This window comes from Cygnus olor, chromosome 1 (genome assembly GCF_009769625.2).
Source record: "Cygnus olor isolate bCygOlo1 chromosome 1, bCygOlo1.pri.v2, whole genome shotgun sequence".
Taxonomy (NCBI): domain Eukaryota; kingdom Metazoa; phylum Chordata; class Aves; order Anseriformes; family Anatidae; genus Cygnus; species Cygnus olor.
This window is the reverse complement of record NC_049169.1, coordinates 60903096-60923745: the sequence shown is the minus strand read 5'-3', so window position 1 is coordinate 60923745 and position 20650 is coordinate 60903096. Positions and strand designations below refer to the sequence as shown.

Here is a 20650-nt window from a genome sequence, read left to right as displayed (position 1 = left end):
CAGTTCCCTATTTCTAAATTTCACTTGAGCTGTGAAACAAAACAATACTGCTTTACATCTACTGAGGCAAAAATTCTCATTTCAAATTCAATGGTGAATGTGCCATTGAATGAAGATGGTTTGGCTTGTTTGAGTGTGCCTGTTTTCAAGAGAAATCTTCAATTTTATCAGTTGTCAATTTTGAAACTTAAATGCTCATAGAGCTAAAGTCTCTTAAGCCAAAACCCTAGACTCATCGGCTTAAATAGACGTGCTCTTCAGTAGCAATAACAAACTGACAAGACAACAAGAGGTAAATTTCATGTTTTTAATGCTGATTTGAACAGTCTCCCATAAAACCAAAGCACCAAACATTGGGTCTCTTTCAACCAAGTGTGATGACGCTGAGTTAGGAACCTGCCTGAACATGCTTTGTTTTCAGTATTCATCACTGAAGGGGTACTCTGGATGGTCACGCCACCTGTGGAGAGGTCAGATTGAACAAGTAAGCTTCTCAGGTGAAGCAGGTTATCTTGTCACTGAGGCAGTTGTGCCGTGTCAAGCAAAACTCTTCTCTTCCCTGAAGAATATAGGCAGCCTTCATGGAAGGCTATTCTGCTGATTCAGATGCTATTTGCTCTGAATAATCTTCTCTGCAGGAAGTAAACCCATGCAGTTATGGAGAGGACAGTGAAGGACCATTTTTTTGGGGTCTACAGATCATGTGCCTTAAGGACAGATGGGGCAAGAAACGACAAGAGTTTGGAGGTTAGTCATTCTTCCTCTATTTGTGGGTTTAACTCATGTTACTGGAAGTGTTGTAGGGAAGGGGTATGTTCCCATTATGTGCATGTTGTGGAATGGGAGGATGACTTTGTTCAAATGTCCAGAAATACCCTCAGATAAAGAGGCTATAGTTAGAGTGAAGGTGGAGACACCAGACTGTACTGCTTTGGCTTATACGTGTAGAACTGGCACAAACAAGTCTGGGTCTTGTTGGTCCTTTCTCCAAGTGGCTGCTGTATCCAGCTAAAACCCACTAGCTCAGCCAAGGTGTAGATGTGCTGCCAGGTTAATAACACCAGTGACATACAGCTTACAAAGAAGCTTTGGGGTGACACAATTCAGGAAAGAAAGGGATGTTCATAGCTGCATGCTATCAAAGGCAGAGATGCTTCAGGCTCTGGTTTTAAAAACTCAAGGAAGATGCATTATTCAGGAGCAGTATAAAAGACAAGACGCAAATTCCCAGAGTAAACTGCAGGTGAAAAATAGCACTTGTTGTCCATTAATGGCAGAGTGTTGATTATATGTGGGTTGTGTGTTTTTTTTTTTTTTTTTGAGAAGATGGTGCTAAACCACAAGCCCTGGCTTGACAAACATTTTCCATTAGCAAAACCAAGAATTTCTGAAGAACTCTCTCAGGTGCACCATGGCAGCTGGCTGCCTTGCCTTACAGCAGAGCACAACAAATACTGGCATTTATCCCAGCTGTGAATCGTTCCAATTTGGGAAGGATACATTTCACAATATTGAAGCTAACTGACTGGAATACATCAAACATTTTGAATTGGTTGTGTCAAAACATTTCATTCTGATATTCAGCCAAGCTCAAGTGTTTACACATTAAGAGATTGAGATGGTTCAAAAAAACAAGCCACAACACTTTGGTATGTTTGGTTTTGGTATAATTTGACAATCTCTAAGCCATCAGCGTCACAATCTCTACTTTCTATCTATGGAGCATGCTTTCTAATCAGATCACACATGTTCAAAGGTCTGAGTCCTCTTGTGTACCAAAATGATTCACTCAAAGGAGATAATGTAGCTTGGAATAAATGGTAAAGAAGAATGTTCATAGTGGAGACTTGGAGTACAAGATAAATCCAACAGACAGATTACTGTAAAACTTACCAGCACACTACTTTTAGATTTCCCAAAAGGAGGAGAAACCATTTCAGATGGAGTTCTTGAAAAAATATGAGTACTACAGAAAAATAACAATTTTCTGCTCAGAAGTTTAATTTGCTAGCTCATTCCAATTAATGCAATATTATGTTTCTATGGGCTTATATCATCAGAACAACAGATTTGGATGTTGTACCCACAACAACTGATAACTGGAATAACCACAGGAAATCGGGATTTTTCCATTCCCTGGCATTTGCATCACAGCAGTGGAAGGTTTTCGACAAAGTTGGCTAACCAGAAGTCTTTCTGTATGATGGTTTAACCTTTCAGATACCTGTTGTTGCATAAAATAATAAATCTCTCTAGACTAGTAAGTCATGTGTTGCAGTGCCAACTCCAGACACTTCAGTGCAAGAACACACTTGTAGGTAGATATGGGTTTACTTGCTCCTTACATGTCAACGTCATTTTTCCAAGAAGTTATTTTTTTAAGTTGAGGCCAGACTGTATTTAAGCATTTTCCCCAAACATGGCACTTCTGTAATAAATGGAGCTGTCAATGTCCATCCCATACATCCTGCTTTCCTTGTCCTCAGTGGCCTTTTATGACTGAATTTAGTCAAATAAAACAGTTCATTTATTAGTTTTGGATTAGTAGCCTAGAAAGTTCTCCTGTGTGCATTTACATTCTTTAATTTTGCTTCCGGAAAAGGCTCTTGCATTTGCACCAAGGTTACTTTTCATGTATATCCTCACTAACAAATTTTAAATGATGCTATAGCTCAACTTGGCTATGAAAAAAACAATTTCCATTACCAAAACACACATAAGAATCTGCTAGGCCTTTTGTGAGAAGCCTTCTGGAACTGAGTGCTGCTAATTGATGGAAGGCTGTTTTAAGAAACTAAAGCTTCAGAGCACATTGCTGAGCTTAAATGTGAAAGATGAACTCCATTATGATGCTTTTAACTTGGTTCATATTTCCTATCGTATTTATTCAGCACAGTAAGTGGTTTATTTGTTCCTTTGCAAAATTCCCCCTATCTTTTGAGTGATAGTCAACATTTTAGAGTGCTATTGATGCTGCTGTCCTGCTTTTCATTATCATTAGTGCTTGAGCACACTACAGTTTGGCAAGATGCAGATAATCCAAGGTAACAAGAGAAATGCATGGAAATGAATCCCTTTGGCTACACACTGAGTGCCCTGAAAAGGGGAAAGCATAGAGTTTGGCCATAAACTGTAGATGCTCTTGAGTTGAAGGAAAAACAAATGGCCTCATTCTCCAGAAGAGATGTTGGGTCAGCCTGAGCCTTCTTGGGTAGTGCAGCCTTCAGGTGAAGAAAAACTATGTTGGGTTTTAAGCTTTAGATCCCAAGCAGCAAGAGACCAAGCCTTGTTAATTCTCTGAAAAGATCAGTGAGGAACTGGTCTAGCAGTCATACAAGCTACATGGCTTTCTGCTTTCCATGTAAGAAGGTAGAACTCAACATGGCAGCAGACAAGGGAGGTTGCTGAAGAATTTGGCCTCAGGGAAGGCCAAAACAATTTCTGATTGTCTGTGGTTTTAAGAGGAAGTTGGTTGGGCAAATTATGTTCTGACCAAGCCCTGTTAAGGGAGATGGAGCAGAGCTCACCTTAAACTAGTCCTGTGGTTTCTTATAGCATTGCTCTTAATTATTATTCTTCTGCATGTCATTTTGGGACAAATTGCCTCTGAAAATACTAGGGTTGCAATCCATAAGCAGTAGCACTTGAGCAACAATGTGACTTGCTAAGCACTGAGAGAGAAGGTGTTAAGGAGGGGAAAGACAAGAAAGTGTTCCTATTTGAATTTAAGCTCTGCTATCCACACTGGTGTTTGTACTGTACCCAGTACAGCTTGTGACTGGCTGAGACAGCCATCACAACATATAGTGGAAGGTGCTTAAGGAGGTGGTGCAGAGGTGGAGTAGCCAGATACAGTCATCTACTAGGTGGGTATTTGACACCTGAGTTGTAAGCATGTGTTGCATACTTCTTTGCAAATGGCCAAGGGATCTATTTGGGCTGCATTAAATAGCTCCTATATCAAAGTTTTACTTTAATATTAATTTCTGTGTAGACAACCTTATTTTAAAAGTGAGTTTAAAAAAAAATTCTCTGAAAACACAAGTGTTCTGGGAGGATATAGGATTCCTCCTGGACTTACATTAAAAGTTCCACATAACGAACGTTTTTGTTCAGTGCTGCAATTTCCTTCATCTCTTCATCGGTGAGGGAGAAGTCAAAGATCTAATGGAAGGAGAAGTTAGGAGTAAGTTAGCAGTTCTTGTCACAGGCAATATTAATATATTCCATATTTCAGAAGTCCAGAAAAAATCCTCCCCTTCCTTCCTCCCCTGCACACTTCCCTCTCCCCCAAATCTACACTTGCTTGTGTTTATAGGGAAGTCTTGAATATGACATGAATAAGTTCAGTCACATTCAGTTACACACTCTTCCAAGAAGAGAAAGGCAGTCTGGTAAGTACCAGGCCATTGGCTTTAGAAGTAATACATTGGCAGGGAAAGTGTATAGCAGTGGGGGTACTGAGTGCTGCAAGGGATACAGGTAAAAATGCTTCATCTTATTTAGGGTGGTGGTGGTCAAGCCATCTGCTTTCTGGTGGAGCGGTTATGAGCATTCCTGGCACACCCATATGCAGCACCTTCCCTTACCCAACAAACTGGGGCAGAAAATGGGGCAGAAAAAATCAGTCATCCCTGAACACCTACTGCCAGCAATGTTGGTCTGCTGACCTACCAAATTACTTCATCTCCATTGTGCTGTTCAATGCAGCAATGGATACTCTGGGGAACACCACTGGCTGGAACTTTAGCCACTTCAAAGGATTAGAAGACAACAAAATTTCTTCTCTATTCTGCTCTGTTATTGTCATATCTTAGTACCATGAAGTGATGGGGAGAAAAACAATTGAATGTGGCAAAGCTTGGCATTGGTCAAGCTTTGTGTCTATGGGGAAAAAAAATATGAAAACTGCCTTCCTCAGGAGCCAAGACAATGCAAATGGATTCATGTGTGCACCATTAGAGTGCAAATGTACCTGGAAATTCTCTCTGATGCGTTGTGGATTGAAGCTTTTTGGGATGACCACCACCCCTCGCTGGATGCTGAAACGCAAAGCAACCTGTGCAGCTGTCTTGTTGTACTTTTTGCCAATGGCATTCAGCACAGGATCCTTCAGTAAAGGAGGGGAGGACACGTTTACCCTGGAAGAGAATTGGGAAAAGAAAAAAAAAAATCTCCCTATTTTTAATGTCAAAACGTACAGGACATACTCATTCATGGACAGAACATTGTAGCTTTTTGGCAAATAGTGTGAAGGACAGTAGAGAAGCTTTGACACTTATGATAGAGGACTGTCAAAGACAACTTCCTATGTGATGTCCTAACATTGACTTAGTTTCTACTTCCTCAGCATTCCCAACTACAGACATTTGCTTTCTGGCAGAGGAGACCTCCCACACAGACCACCTGGCACTTCTTGATGACAGCATGCAGCAGGAGTGTTGCAAGTTTACATTCACAACTGCAATATTTAGACACTCATGTTCAAAACTACTGTGAAAAGTGGGGACATGCATTTCACACAGATTGAGCAGTGGAGATCTATTATTCTTTTTCTGGATGATGGCCCTGCTATTTGAGGGTAGCAGGGGACTTACCATGTTTCATCCCTTGAGGTTCCCAGTGGGCTGTACCCAACAATAACAATGTCATGTTGTCTGCAAAATTCTAAGAGTTTGGGTTGAGTGAAATAGGGATGGCATTCGACCTACAAGAGTAAGATAGAAAGAATGATTAATCAATAGGGCCAGATACAGAACCAAATGGTGTCCCAATATTTGCAAGCATTGCAGACTAGGGATGACTTCTCAGCTTTCAGGAAAGGATATATATTAAGTTAAGGAACAGGGAAATTCAGTCTGTGGTTACAGTTCTAATGGTACGCTGCTGGGTGGTGATGGATTTTTATTTATGTATTTATTTATGGGTGGGCAGCAGATCAATGTCTATGATTACAGTTTGGCTGCAGGGCGTTTGTATTGGTCCCAGTGGAAAGGTGGCAATAAGTGGGGGGATTGAGGTGAAGGAGGCTGACTAGAGATTTAGGCTGAGAAGGCAACTCATCTCTTGTGGGACAGATCATTGTTTCTCTGCCTTTTGCATTCAGGATGACTTCAACATATCTTTTTTAGGGGATGTGTTGGCATGAACTGTCCCAGGCAGAAAGGTGAGGGGGAATGTGTAAAAGGTGAGATCTCGACAACGGTTATGACCTTGTTATAAGTTCTGCCCTCCCACACTGCAAATACTGTGCCTCATTCCCTTGCAGGCAGGGATTTTCTGGCTATGTTTTCGGTCTCTGGGAAAGGGATGGTCTACAAGATGATGGATCTACCTCTGTTTGTATACAGTTTGAAGCTATCTGGCACATCTACACTTGCCGGCCAGCTGCCCTAAGCTGGGCTTAATCTTTTGTCCAATTTCCCTTGACCCCATAAGGCAGCAGCAGCAGTGCACAGTGCAGTCCTAGGGGCATTCCACGAACTGCAGTTGCATTTTGTACCCACTGGGAATGTTAGTACCAGTGAAGGGTGCCGGAATCTCCTCTCTCAGGCTGCCCTGCTGTGCAGGCCAAAGGCAGAAATGGGGGCTATGGCCAGCCTCCGTGCCCTGTCCCGTGCCAATCCCAGCCCTCCAGGCCATGCGCGGAGGGTGGGAAGTTGAGCCCGGATGGTTTCTGGCCTCTTCTCTGATACCGCTAACATGGATGTTCGTCTGTGCCAGATGAGTCAGAAGAGTTTCCCAGTGACTTCTAGGAAATGTAGTGAGCTGCCAAATGCCAGTCAAAGATACTGGGCGATTGGATGGGTCACCGCTGCCTGCCACCATCTCTGAGTCTAGCTACCGTGATTTAACCCAAATATCCCTATCAACCTTGTGGGCTTGTTCAGCTCCAGTTGGTCGCTTATCTGTGTTTTCCCCTTTATTTATTTAATTTTTTTCTCCAACTCTTACTGGAACTCTTATGGGAAAGGCAGAAGAGACAAAGTATGGGAAATTTAGGAGTTACTTCTAATGGCTGTAAATCTCAGGAAGCTCAGAGTGACTCAGTCTCTGATACTTAGTGTTGTTTAGGTGTGGTGTCAGCTGATATAGATGTGGCTTCATTGAGGACTGGTTAGCCCTGAATGATTTATCTTGTGAACTTTTTGGGTGTGAGGTAAGGTACATGGCAGAGATTTAAAATCTGCCTTGATTCAGCATTCAACCTTGTTAAGGAGCTTGGCACAGAGAGGTGTTTTATAGTCCTGGAGCAGAAACTGAGCGTTCCAGCACCTTCAAGTGTTTATCTTTAGCTTAGATAGGATGAGCAGTATTTGAAGCTGGAAATATGTGACAGTATAGAGGGCAGCAGCTATGGCAAAGCATGTATCACCCTTCTGCACGTGGCATCTTGGGCCATGTCTTGTCTCCGTGTTCCCTGCTGGGCAGTGATGCTGGGGTGGGCACTGCCCTCGGCTTGTGGTCATACCTGGTTGCTGACGGGTTTGTGCTTGAGTCCTGGTTTGTTCAGGATCATCTCCAGCTGTCTGCGGTTGAAATTCGATACTCCAATAGACTTTGCCAAGCCTGCATCTTTGCATGCTTCCATAGCCTGCAAAGACAGCAAAGGCTGGTTGGATTACCAAACTTTGGCTTCGTTCCTTGCAGCACGTGCTTTAGAGAGGTGGAAGGCAGTCAGTTCTTGAGACTGCTGGAAAACCCTTGTAGCAGCAGAGCTAGCAGCTCTTTTACCACAAGGGATGGTGCTATCCTGCTATTTAAACTCCATTAGGCCCACTTTCCAGACCAAACACTGATGTTTTCCTCTAAGGGTAGAATTTGGAAAGCAGACAGGTTAATCTGATGTATAGATATTTGCATCAGATGTTTGCTTTCAGAGAGCTTTGCTTAGTTTGTGCTGCTTTAGCACTGTCTCAAAGCTGGAGAAGGGAGAGGGAACAAAACATATTTGTTTCTGATCAGTCATTTTATGAGAATCTTTCATATAAAGTCCTGTGTAATCACTCGAATACTTAGAAAGGCACATCACAAAACCAGCACAGAAACCTTGGTACAATACAAAGTAGGAGAAAAATTTGAGAGCGGAGAACTCTAGAGATTTTGCAATTCAAAAAAATCCTAGAAGCTGAGAAAGTTTTATTAATGCTGGATATAAACATGTGCTCCAGTCTTCTTCATTAAGCTTCATCTGCTAAGTCTTTCTAAGGAAAAAGAGGGCCCTTTCCTGTGGTCTCCCCCCTTTGCTCCCAGAAACTCTGCACACAGAGCTTCAAAGCAGTTCAGACCCCCAGAAGAGCTGGGTGTCCCCCCCCTGCCGGCTTTGTTCTTCCTTTCATGTCTCACAGGAGCTGAAAGCAGGGAGGTAAGAGGCACCAGGTATTTGGTGACCTCTAGTTGGCCTCATATGCTTTGTATCATCCAGTGACAAGTCAGCAAATATCATCTGGAGCCACTTTTGCTTGCTGGCACCATACTGAAAGAGTGAAATTACGTGGACTGAGTTTAGCCAGGTTTATTTAGATTGATGGTATTCTTTCCAGACAGTCACCACTAGCTATTTTTCTCAGCTCTTTAACTGAAAAGAGGGACCTACTACAGGCTATCCTTCAAGATAAAGCACCAGCCTGAAGTATTCAGACAGCTGTTCCTTTGAGCAACTAGCTTGTGAAACAGAGGAATGAATTGCATGAGCCCAAGATAAGGGAAACATAAACAGCTAATGTGGAAGTCCTCAGCCCTATGAGACCCTGCCTGGATGTCTCAGCTGCCAGGAGAAAGCCCTGGCCTGCCCTGGGCTCTTGGCCACTCTGAACTTTTACTCAGAATTTCTCCCGCTCTCCACCTTCATCTACTAGACCTGGAATAGAGCTTGACCCTCTCTCTCTCCCTCTCTCTCTCTCTCTCTCTCTCTATGTATTTTTAATGATTAGCTTTAGGGCAAATTCTGTTTTATCTTGAAGGTGAAAAACTTCCTTTTTTGAGGAGGATCAAGTCACTTCGTCCTTCAGGGCTGCAACTTTTTGCTGCTATAAGGGTCTGATAAAAAGGAGGGACTGGAAAAAAACAAAACCCTACAGATATGAATATTTGCTACAAAAACTAGCAAATGTGCATCCTCTAAAAGAAGGAATGTAGACATCAGATATCTCAACAGTGTTTTGTTTTGTTATAAAAATAATTAAGTGATGGCAAGAAGCAACATCCCTAGAGACAGAAGTCAAATTTATCCATGGAGCTAGTAGAATCTGATCCATTTGCCCTGTTAATATGCCTCAAACTTGTTTATGAAGGCTACAAGCAGGACTGAAAATGAGGATTTTTTTTTTTTTATAGCGTATATGGAAGTTGTGTTTGCTTACCTCCCAGGTGGCACATAAGTCTGTCTCATGGTAGATAAATTTTCCATTTTCATCTTTTGGGTAGAGTGCATCTCCAGGCTGAAAAGTAAAACCACATTTTTTTTTCCTATTTTTTTAAAGAAAAAAAAAAGAAAAAAGAAAGGGGGGTGGAGAACTCTTGCACCTCAGAACAAAGATTTTTCCAGTCTTGGTGTTTCTATTAGCAAACAAACAAAAAAAGCTTTTGATTTTATTTTTTTTTTTTTTTAAAACACTCAAAAGTTCAACAGGTCGTTCATGCTGGGCTTACCACATCCTCTGGTGCTCTATAGTCCTTGGATACCCTTCCGAACTGTTACATGAGTGCATACTCAGGAGTTCCAGGATGGCTTTACTTTTCAATAAACTTTTGACCCTTATGGTATGGCAACCAAAGAGCTCATCTGCTTCCAAGAGCTGGGTTAGAGTGCCAACCTGTATTCTTTTCCCCTTCTTTCCTTCCCTCCTTTCTTCCCAGCCTTCCTCTGACCTTTTTTTGTCCCGGGCACCTGAGAAGAGTACCTCAGTGCAGCTCCAGCTGGAGGGACCATTTCCAAGAGTTACATATTACTATTAGAGGTCTAAATGCACAGCCGTAGTGCAGGTCGTGAACCTTCTAAGTGTATTGTCTACCTTTCTTGGGGCACTAGGAACTCTTCCTTCCTAACTCTATACTCTACAAACAAGACTTCAGAGATGAGTTATGAGCCGATATCTCACAAGCACAGCTTTCTTTTATTTGCCAACTGTTTCACTGCCATTGCAGGCAATGCATTAACACCTCCTTCCCTTTTGTCTGATAGTAATTTCACTTTTTTTCATAAAAGCCCCTCAGTGTTGTTTGACATTTGATCTGACTGCAAGCTGCTACATTTCAAAGGACCGGGTACAAGATGTTGACATGTTAATTCCTTGTGAACATGCAGCTGTGACTAATGATCAGTAACTGGCGCCTCTCAATTCTCGAGTTCAAAATCAAGGCATTTCATGGGAAAAGTGAGCCTAGGGAAAACAAGGCCTCAGATTTCAGACCCCGAGGTCTAAGTTGCAAGCATAAGCCCATCTCCTTCATATGTACTGGCTTTCCTCAATGAATTTCACAAAGACAACTTGTTGCCTTTGTTTCTGTGTCTTGCTGGGAGGAAAAAAAAAATTGACTAGAAGGAGGCAGGTGGTTATTAGATACATTTTTGTACTAGAAGTCAAACTATTTGCCATCATACTTTGAGGTGGGGAAATCCTCTTTACAAAACCACCCTCTGGTATTTTGGAACAAACCATTCATCCCTAGGATATCCCAACAGGCTGTCCAAGGACTGAGAGCTCAGTGCACGCAAGCATAGCAGATCAATGGCTCTGAATTCAACACTTTTTACTCAGTTCCATTTCTAATTTTTTTAATTCTGTTCAATGTTACTTTTTATAGTAGCCAATATTCAGCAGCTACATTAGCTAATTTATCATTCCCCAATGTCTTCCTCTATTTCTAGCCCTTGTGTTCTAAAAAGCCAACTAAGTCAGGATGAAAGTGGCTTGAGGATGAACTTCTCTTGACTGAGTTTAGGAGTTCCACAAGGATAAATCCTTCCTTCTACCTCCAGGGAACTGCACAAGATGTTGAAGTATGGTTGTCTCTGCTTGATAGTCTCTAGGCAGTACTTTCTCTGCCAAGCTACGCTTTTTTTTTAATGCAAGGAAGTTTCTGAATGAAAAACCTGGGTGCAGATGGATAAAGAGGGATAAAGACAGTGTTTTGATGGTGATGGGATGGTGGTTACTAGGTCTTTAAAAAGGTCTCTCAGAAGTTTGTCATGTTTCTCAGCTTGGGTTCTTACAGACTATACATCACCAGTCATTCCCACAAATGCTCTCATCTTCTCTTGCAATTGTCATGGAGATGGCCACACACGTTAGACTGAGCATGGTTTAATGGGCAATATTGGCGGTAGGTGGATGGTTGGACTAGATGATCTTAGAAGTCTTTTCCAACCTTTATGATTCTATGATAAGGTGGCTTCATACCATGTTGCTGTGTGAGAGCACAAACAGTTGGGACAACACTGTACAGCCACTGCTGCTGTGCAGGGTTCTGATCATATCACATCATATTCCAAGTCTGGGGGCACTCCAAAAGCTACCAGACAATTTACTTGCATATTTAAAGCACAGCAGCTGGTAATCACTGAGAAGAAAAACCTTCTCCCATGATAATGATTTCCTCACCAACACAGATGTAGGGGGACAGGTCTGCATGTCCCATTGCTGTCACACAGTGTTCTTTGACGTAGGGGCTTTCTCAAGAGAGCAGTGTAACAACTTGTAAATGCCTATTGCATAAACAGAAAGCAATAGGATGGAATTAATGCCACCCCAGATACCAGCATTCCTGATCCACTCAGATCATGGCGGGGCTTTCCTCTGAGTGGTGCTCCCAGGAAGCAGATGCCTTTCAGTCTGCCTAAAAGCCCCTGTGAGAACTTGCACCACTGGGCTGTGCAGAGGCATGTTTCCTTCTGGCTCCAGAGTGGGACTGTGAGCTTTGGCTCAAGTTATTCACTGATTTCAAGCAGAAAGTAGTTTTATTAGGAGTCTTTTGGGGAGACAGCAAAGTGCCAGCTTTTGCAGAGTAGGAGTTTGTTAGTGTGCTATACCTGCACACTCCTCACCAAAGGCAAGCACTGTGCGTGGGATGGGTGTATTTGGGAGGGAGGGAGCAAAAAAAAGGAAACCTTTGGCACAGAAAAATGTATATTTTTCGGGCAGAAGGTGACTTCTTTTTTATCCCCTCTCAAGGGGGACATGAATGAGTCTCCAGGACTTCTACTCTTTTAACAAGCCAGCTTGTTGATACAAGCCTCAGGGAGTCAGATGTACATTACTTTAAAGCCAGCTGTCTATATCTTTATATTGTGAGACAACGACCTTCACTATGTGGGAGAATAAACTAGTAGAGAATACAAACACAAGAAAGGGGAAACAGGAAATTGCAAGTGGTGGGAAATTTTTAAAAATGCACCCAAAAGGATTCCATACGTGGGACCATATAAATAAAGTTTTAAAATCTAAGCACAGTACTCCTATATAGGTCTTAATGGGATATTGCTGACTTAGGGAAAAAGGAACTGCAGGTCTAAAGTGATTGCTCCATTGGTAAATTGCTTCCTATCTGATGATTTATGGCAGTTTGGTGTCTGTGGTACAACATAATTTTAATAATCAGAGAACTACCTACCTTGTAAAAAAAAAAAAAAAAAAAAGACAAAAAAAATTGCAACTGACATCTACTGAAGCTGTCTGAGAGGATCACTATGGTTATGGAGATTAAGATCACAATGATGATTTGCCTGTTGTTTTTAGTGCTACTGAGGCTTTTCTGTTTTTGAGAGAGATTAATAGAAATCAGTTTGGTGGCTCTTTACACTGACATCCCCCCCCCCTCCCCCCCAGCTTTGCCTCTGGCCCCTTGTTGCTTTGTATGACATGTGCAGCTTCAGCTATGCAGTTCTTCAGCATATGAAGTGCTCAATCGCAGTCAGGAGTCCTGTCCTTCCTGTGCTACAGCTGTTAGTAACTATTCTCACACACCTATAAGCCCTTCTTTGTGTGGGTAATGCATAGAAATGTGAGCAGGCAGTGGACATACAACATATCACCAAAATGCTATCTTCAACATGGACTGGAGGCTACAAAGATGATGTTAAATGGATGCCTTGGTTCAAGCCAACCGTGTACTTTTTAGGGCAATTTTTCTTTTTACCTTGAAAGCCATTGGCAGCTCAATAATGTAAAGGTCCACGTAGTCCAGCTGCAGGATTTTCAGGGTTTTCTCCAGCGTGGGACGCACCAGCTCTGGGGGGTGGCAGGTATTCCACAGCTGGGGAGGCAAACACAGGCTCTTTTTTTTGGTGCCAGAGGCATAGTGAGCACCCTTCAGCTGATTCCTCCCTCCCACACACATCCCTGTTCTTCTCACCAAGTCCAGCATGCATACTGCAAAGCCATTGTGGTCTACATTGCTGCAAGACAAAGAGAAGGTGTCTTATCCTGCCTATTGCCCGAGGGAGTTGTAGAGGTTAAGACAGGAATCCTTGCCCAGGACAGCCTGTGTGCTGATACAGTAAAGCCATTAAGGTATTTGTTTATTACAAGACAGGTTATTCAGAGTTGAGTATATTGCAAACTCTTGCTCAATGAATTTAGGCAGATTCCTTTTGTTTTATGAGCTTTCCAAGCATATGCTTTCACTGGAAAACTTTGTTCCCACAAGAAATCTGTGGTCAGGTTTATGCTTGAAGGCAGAAGCTCAGATCATGTGAGTTGGCTATTGAATAGCCAGGCACCTGGCACGAAGAGGAGCTGTTGGTTTTCTCCTGTGGTCATGGAGCCTGAGTGACTGCCTGACCTAGGGAAGCTTTAACTTACTCCCCTAGCCTCACTAAAAGTATTTTATTGTTCTGTTGCTGTAACGCAGGTGTGACTAGTTAAAGCACAGCCTCTTCATCCTCTTTAATCACAGCCACTTCCTTGCAGGGCTATGCCCCGAGGTTGCCACGGGGTATGCTCAGTTGATTGGCGTGCAGTGCTACCTCTAACAGAAACTCTGCTGATGCAAATCTCTTGCAAGAATGGAGTCATAGCATGGTAATTAGTAACCAAGAGCTCTTTGTAAACTGTTTGCTGCAGTTAAAATCTACAAAAAGTGGAATTAACACACAATAGAAGGTTAAAAGTGCCATCTGGTTGCACAAAATAAACCAGACTGTTTTATCCCCAACCCCCTGCCCCATCCCCTTAACGCAGAAAACTGACATTTAGAGTCATGTTGAGCTTTTTGGCACCTTTAATGGCTGGAAAAAAAAAAAAAGATGTTTAAAAAGACGTTTGTTGATACAGTCATTGTCTAGCCAATTCTGCCACCAGTGCTGACAGCCACAGTATGCCAAGGTGTAGAATGAATCCATTCTGAGACATGAAACGCTTGAAATGAGATTATCAGGAGAACATGGGGATTATAGGCTTCAAAGGACATAGCCTGGGTAAGTTTTGAAGTGTTTTAGATTGTTATTTAACCAGCAAGTAATTACCTGCTCAGTTGTGCCAGCAAAGGCAAGGACACATTATCTTGAAGCTTAGCTGTACCAAGAGCAGCACGTCTGTCCCTGCCCTGAGCTGACACACCAAAGCAGGCTTTGGCACCTGGAAATTCACAGTGGGCTTTATCCCAGCTGTATGGTGCAAGGCATGAAGAGTTTATGATCAGTGAAGTATTGGTTACATGGGTTGAGGTGTACTATGGTACAGAGACCAAGGTCCTGCACTCAGAGTTTTAAGCTGTTTTGCTGGATTTCCTGAAAGCCTTTGGTTTGGGTGGTTTTTTGAACATTTGCCAATCTCTGATTTTCATTTCTTATGTTAAATGAGGTGTTCTTTTGAGCTTAAATATAGGTAAGGAAGTGAGTCTGTATACCCTTCATTTTCAGTTTGTTTTGTTACTTTGATTTAGAAATTTAGTAACCAGAGGTATGTCGACAGCTTAGGAGCTGTTTTTCCGAGTGCCCTTCCTAGCTTAGTGAGCTAAGTACTAAGCAGTGAATATCCATCCCTTTAAAAAAAACTGCAGAGGTTCTAAGGAAACAGCCTTTAGCAATAGCAAACATTTGTATTACCTTAATACATAGATACCATGGAAACTTAAGAGTTTCACAACTGTTTTCATGATTTGTACAAGTTATTGTATTATCTACCTAAATAGAACCCATGTAGACATTTGAGCAGTCAAAGCTGCCAGTTGGCTTTGGCATTTCAGGACACCACATTTCCTGGAAATGTTACTTTTAGTTTAATGAAAGAAATATCCTGGGATGAAAGAGGAGACCAAAAAGGTCTTGCTATATAAGCCAAGAGAGCTGTTGGCAATTGATAGAAAACCTCTAAAATTTCTGGATCCTGAGCTGCTGTGCCTGATCAGCCAGCCAGCAGCAAGAGCCAAGTGCAAGTGCTGATGATTTCAACTGGCAGATGCAGCACGGTTGCACCAACTCACTGTTCCAGTAACACTGCCACTCAGTGGGGCTGTTCCTGTTAGTACCCGCTGATGGACCTTTGGTTTGCATCATCTTTGTTTGAGGGAAGGTCTGCATGGTGGGCTTGAGTGTGCAGAGTCTTCTGCATTTTCAGGACTTATGATTTCAAAGAGGTTGAAAACAAACGCATTTTTTGTTGCACCTGCTACTTTCAGGAGTGGTCTATCACCATGTTTCACAGAAGATGCGACAGTTAATGTTGGTCAGTTACCTGTGAATGGCTGATGTATCTATTGGTGGCTTGATACTTGCCTATAGTTTGTGTAATGCTTAAGTGCATAAGGTACACAAAGCTGAAGATATGTAGGCTCCTAAGATAAGGGTCATCCAGTCCCAGTCTTCCTGGGAGGTTCAGAGTGGCTGTGAAAATGTCTAGTGAAACCTGTGAAAATCTGGCTTGTGATGGATTGAATTGGTTGCTGTATATTTTCCACCTCTGCCCTTGAATACTCTAAAGACTACAGAGATGCTCTCATGAATGTTAATGAGATGCTTGATGTGACCACCTAAAATAAAACCCTCATTTTGTTGAGCAAAACTAGGACACAATAGAAAGATAAATCCATGTGTGTCTTATCTCACAGTCACAGGGAAGGCTGGAACCACAGGCACTGACTATTGTGGTACTGCCAATTGCAACCTCGAGACTAGCAGGACCTGCAGTTTAGGGAACAATTGAACTTATAATTGAGAAACAGAAGATGTGGTTTCACAGATAGTTCAATGTTTAAGCAGTGGGGAAAATCACTGGGTGATTAGATCAGACATCTGAACATAGAAAGCCCTAATAAAGTAAGTTTGGAATCAAGGTAAAATTTTACCAAGAGATGCACTTTTGCAGATCCTAAAAATTTATATGGAAAAATAAACTGCAGGGGAAGCAGTTGGGAAAGTTAAAGACATAATATTGTTAGTACATCTGGTTCTAAACTTTTGGCACAATTTTGTGTTTTTGATTTGAAATATTACTGGTAATTTGCTGTAATGAATCTATAAAGCAGTTGAAACTAAATATTTCGCCTGACCCAAATCAACTTTTTTGGCTTATGAGAGATTGAGAGATTACCCTGATAAAGGTGGAAAATCTGAGGACTTGAAGCTTTTCTCAAGATGGCAAGGTTGTTACCAGCAGAACTGAGCAGGGAACTAGGAAAAGAGTTGCATACTTTACAGACTGGAAATTGCTTTACTTGGAAATTGCTCTGTAGCTGCTGAAAATCCACTTGGTCTGCAAACTACCCAGTCTGAAGTTTAGTTTCCCTGATCATAAAGCTTAACCAAATTGTTCATAGTAAAACAGACCTTTTATCCCATCAGATCTTTCACTCTAGGAACCATGATATTTATTTCCAAGGCTGCTGAGTAACTTCTCTGGATTACGTCTTATTTGGGAAAGGAGAAAGGGAAAATATGAGGCTGATAGGTGCAAAGTAGCACTGCCGGAAGGGGAACTTGAGGCCATAAACTCCATTAGAAACTGGGCAGAGACCATGAACTTTCTGGGGGTCATCTGATCTTTATTCAGCAACGTGCAGTGAGCTCTCTCTCTTATACCTTCAATCTAGTCATCGTGGTTGTAGCAGCTTCTATCATATGCTTTGTCAGGCAAGGGATTTCATTCTTCTAGCAGAGAATCGGCTCTTACAGCTAGGGTTTTAAAGCATTAAGTAGCTCATGCACTACTCCAGACTTGCTGCTCTAAAGCGGAAGTGTGATGACCTCTTCTCTCGAACTGGGTTGATTCATGATCAGAGAAGTCTTTAATGACAGTTGATACAGTAATTAGGGTGTAGCTTGATGAGTAATTTTCTGGCAGCAGTACCAACACAAGCACTTGCTGTTCTCCTGTACACAGACACTAGCATGCACGTGTTTGCTCCCACCCCTTTCATTGTGCAATCTCAAGGCAAACCTGTATGGGGAATTGCTCTAACAGAAAATAACTCATTTGCAAGATTATTTTCCAGGTCTGGCTCAGTGTGTGACTATACAAATGCTTGTGCCAGCACAACACATGGGACAGTAACAGCCTAGGTAGCAACTCTATGTGTAGCAATGGTCGGAACTTGCAAATGCCTACAATACTAGGCGGAATGCACGTTGTGTTGTTCTCACTGCTAACTTAGCATTAAGATGAGGACAACAGGGATTCTTGTGCTTTATAGCAAATCTAGTGCTGATATTGCCAAGGCATTATGGAAATGCTAGGAAAGAAAAACAAAGGACGTTGGGTCTGGAAACGTGCCGGATGTTGAGCACTGGCATTCTTAAGAAAGCCCATTCACAGAAATCCTGGATTTAGTGTAAATAATTTGAGCACAAGTTTCTCACCTTGCCACAGTAAAAAATGTCTTCTCGCTTGATCCTTCCTTCAGCAATCTTCTCCCGGATGGCTTGGCCCACTTCATGCTCATTGAAATAGACAAAAGCACCGTCGATGTGGCGATAACCAGTATCAATGGCAATCTTCACTGACTCCAAACAGGAGCCTTTGGGAGTCTAACGGGAAAGAAAAAGAATAAAAGTATGCAAGAGAGCATCCTGCTTCCCTCTCTTTCAATATAATAGAGTTACTGAGATAGCCACAAGGTTCACGATGGAGTTCACCCAGTCTAAGCATCCCCTACCTCCCCAAACACCTGTATTTCAACTTCTGAACAAAAATGTGCTGCATAATTTTCTTCAAAACTGTCATAAATGTGGAACTAGGCTGGAAAAATGAGCTGGAAAAGCAGAACATTTGCTATGCATCTAGGAAAGAAAGAGTACAAGAGTCCTCAGAAAGTAAGAACTGAATATATTTGAGGCGGAAATGATTTCAGAATTTCTCTTCTAGAGAGTAAAGGCTGTCCTACAACAGCCGTTCAATAAATTCCCTTCCTCAAATGGAAGAAGGCTTTTTGGCTGGGCAGAGCTGATCAAACATCTGTCTGATCAGAAGCTCCTTGAATACCTTGTGATCCATCAGGGCTTTCAGCAGGGCAAGAAGGAATTTGCGTATGACATCTTTCTCCTCAAACTGACTTACAATTAGGGGCATCACAGTCCGAAGGGCAATAGCTCAGGGGGGTCTACTGGTATTCGCAGCTGTGGACAGTTGCTTTACAGTGTGGCTAAGAATCAGTAGGCTCTTAGTGTATGTGTATACACCTCTTACTGCTTTGGTTTAAGATGAGCTCAAAAAACCTCTTAATAAGTTCAAGGCACATTTCTGTACTGTGTGCTGCACTTATGCTTACTCATCTTTGCTGAAATTCAGAGTAAGCATTTTTCGTGTGTGTGTTTTCTTTCCGGAACAGCCATATTTTCCATAAGCCAATGTGGCAAGCAAAATACACACAGGCCAAACCAAGCAAAAAAGCATAAGACTGCTCACTGAAAGCATTTGCTCACTGAAATTGGGCTGAAAAACATCTCCTTGTTGCCAGAGTTTGCAATATGTGTGAGCAGAGCAGCTCTAAGCAGTGGTGGTCAAGGGCTCTCAATAACACATGGCAACACTTTTCTCCCACTTTTCATAGGCATTGCTCTGCTAAGACAGGGACATCTGATTCACTTGAAGGAAAACTGAAATAGGGTGAGTCAACCTGCTGTGCTGCTGTCTGCCAGCAGGCAAATATCAAAAAGTCAATTTTGCTATTTCCAAGTGAGAGACCAAGACCAAACTTCTCCTGTGAAGAAAACAGAAGCCAGAGACATCTGGAATGGGGACAGGATATGAAGAGAGGATGTCAAATTTGTTGGTTTTGCTGATGACAAGGAACGATAAAAAATGGGACTCGCATCAGGTGCTGCTGGGGAGGACCACTTTCCCCACAAGGATCACTGTCCCCCTCCAAGCCTTCCTTCGGCTTGGCTTCCCAGGAGTTTCCAATAAAATTAGCAATTGCTCTTCCACCACCTGCTGAACTGGAAGGTGTGAAATTCATAGCTGCCACAGGTTGCTGCAGCCTGCAAGAACACTGGACTACTCTTCCAGGTTAATGGAAGAAAGGCTTACTGAAGACACAAGGGGGTCAATATCTCTGTCTTTAAAATCCCAGAGCTGGGGGCTGGCAGTGGGTTATTCTGGAGTAATGGGACCGTATCCCTGCCAACTTGCTCTGCTCCTCAGCATCCTATCTGGGCTGGCCGCTGTCAGACAGGACTGGGCTGGCTTCTGTTCAGATTCAGTGGAGACTTTCTACGCCAGGATGCAGTGCCTAAATGTTACTTAAAACGTAAAGCCGTTCGTGCTTGCCCTGGTTTATTACAGAGGGCTGAGAGGCAGAATGGTGCAATTTGACATGCTCAAGTAATTAGAGCAGTGACGATGCAATATTGTCTGCTTAATTAAGAGAGACAACGAAACACTTGTTTGAATGCTGCTACTTTCACTGGGGGAGCCTCCGAAGGGCATGCTCAGCCCCCAGAGGGCCCTCGCCTAGCTGTTGATAGGATGTAACGAGGATCAGGGCAGCTTTTCAGGAGCAGTCGGTGGCTAGCTTTCACTCGGGGCGTGCCGGGCAGCGTGACAGGAGCGCAAGGCACGGAGCAGTGACAACATCTAACATGTTCACTGCTCTGTCCTTGCCTGAACCTGCGAGCACAGGGTCTGAGGAAGGTGAGAGAGGAAAAGCTCTGGCACGAGCACTGAGTCTGCAGGTGCTGCTGACAGTAACCTCAGAACTCTGCCGCAGCAACGAGCTGCACGGCACTGTAGCCATCGGTGCAAGGCTTGGGCTGACCAGCAGAGCAAGGGGGGGTCAGCTTAAAGCTTGTGTGAGCGCAGGTCCAAGGGATGACTAGTTACCCAAAAGAGAAATATATTTTAAAAAGTGTGGTAAGTATTTTCTCTATGAAACCTGATTTTTCAATAACTGTGGCTTTTAGACATTTTTGTTTGATTTCTGTTACACATGTGTATGCAACCAGAACATTCAGTTTACAGTGACATATTACCTTAATACAGGTTTTTTAAAGTTTTTTTTTCTTTTTTTTTCCCTTATGTTGGAAAGCCTGAAAATGGGTTAAGGACCTGATCCTAACATTTCCTCACCTCTCTTTTGCTCTTGTCAGATGGCATCAGCACAGCTCCCAGTTGTTTCATCAAGCTGTAAACTAAACTCCGCAAAGCAAGGATTTCTGAGTTGATTACTGAGTTGCTGATTTTCTCGGTTGTCTAATTTTCTCTGACACTGGGGCCAT

General features: G+C 42.6%; 1 protein-coding gene across 1 annotated transcript in view; it reads right to left on the bottom strand.

The window, feature by feature from the left end:
• Positions 1–293: 293 nt before the first annotated feature.
• The window catches only part of AKR1D1 (aldo-keto reductase family 1 member D1), a 33927-nt gene continuing 13570 nt past the window's right edge, over positions 294–20650 (bottom strand). The window contains exons 2-9 of the mRNA XM_040544991.1: positions 17795–17962; positions 13138–13254; positions 9363–9440; positions 7472–7594; positions 5598–5707; positions 4976–5141; positions 4082–4164; positions 294–460 (exon numbers count right to left, since the gene is read on the bottom strand). Coding sequence (XP_040400925.1) covers positions 418–460; positions 4082–4164; positions 4976–5141; positions 5598–5707; positions 7472–7594; positions 9363–9440; positions 13138–13254; positions 17795–17962 — 888 coding nt within the window. The 3' untranslated portion in view covers positions 294–417. The remainder of the gene's footprint in view (positions 461–4081; positions 4165–4975; positions 5142–5597; positions 5708–7471; positions 7595–9362; positions 9441–13137; positions 13255–17794; positions 17963–20650) is intronic.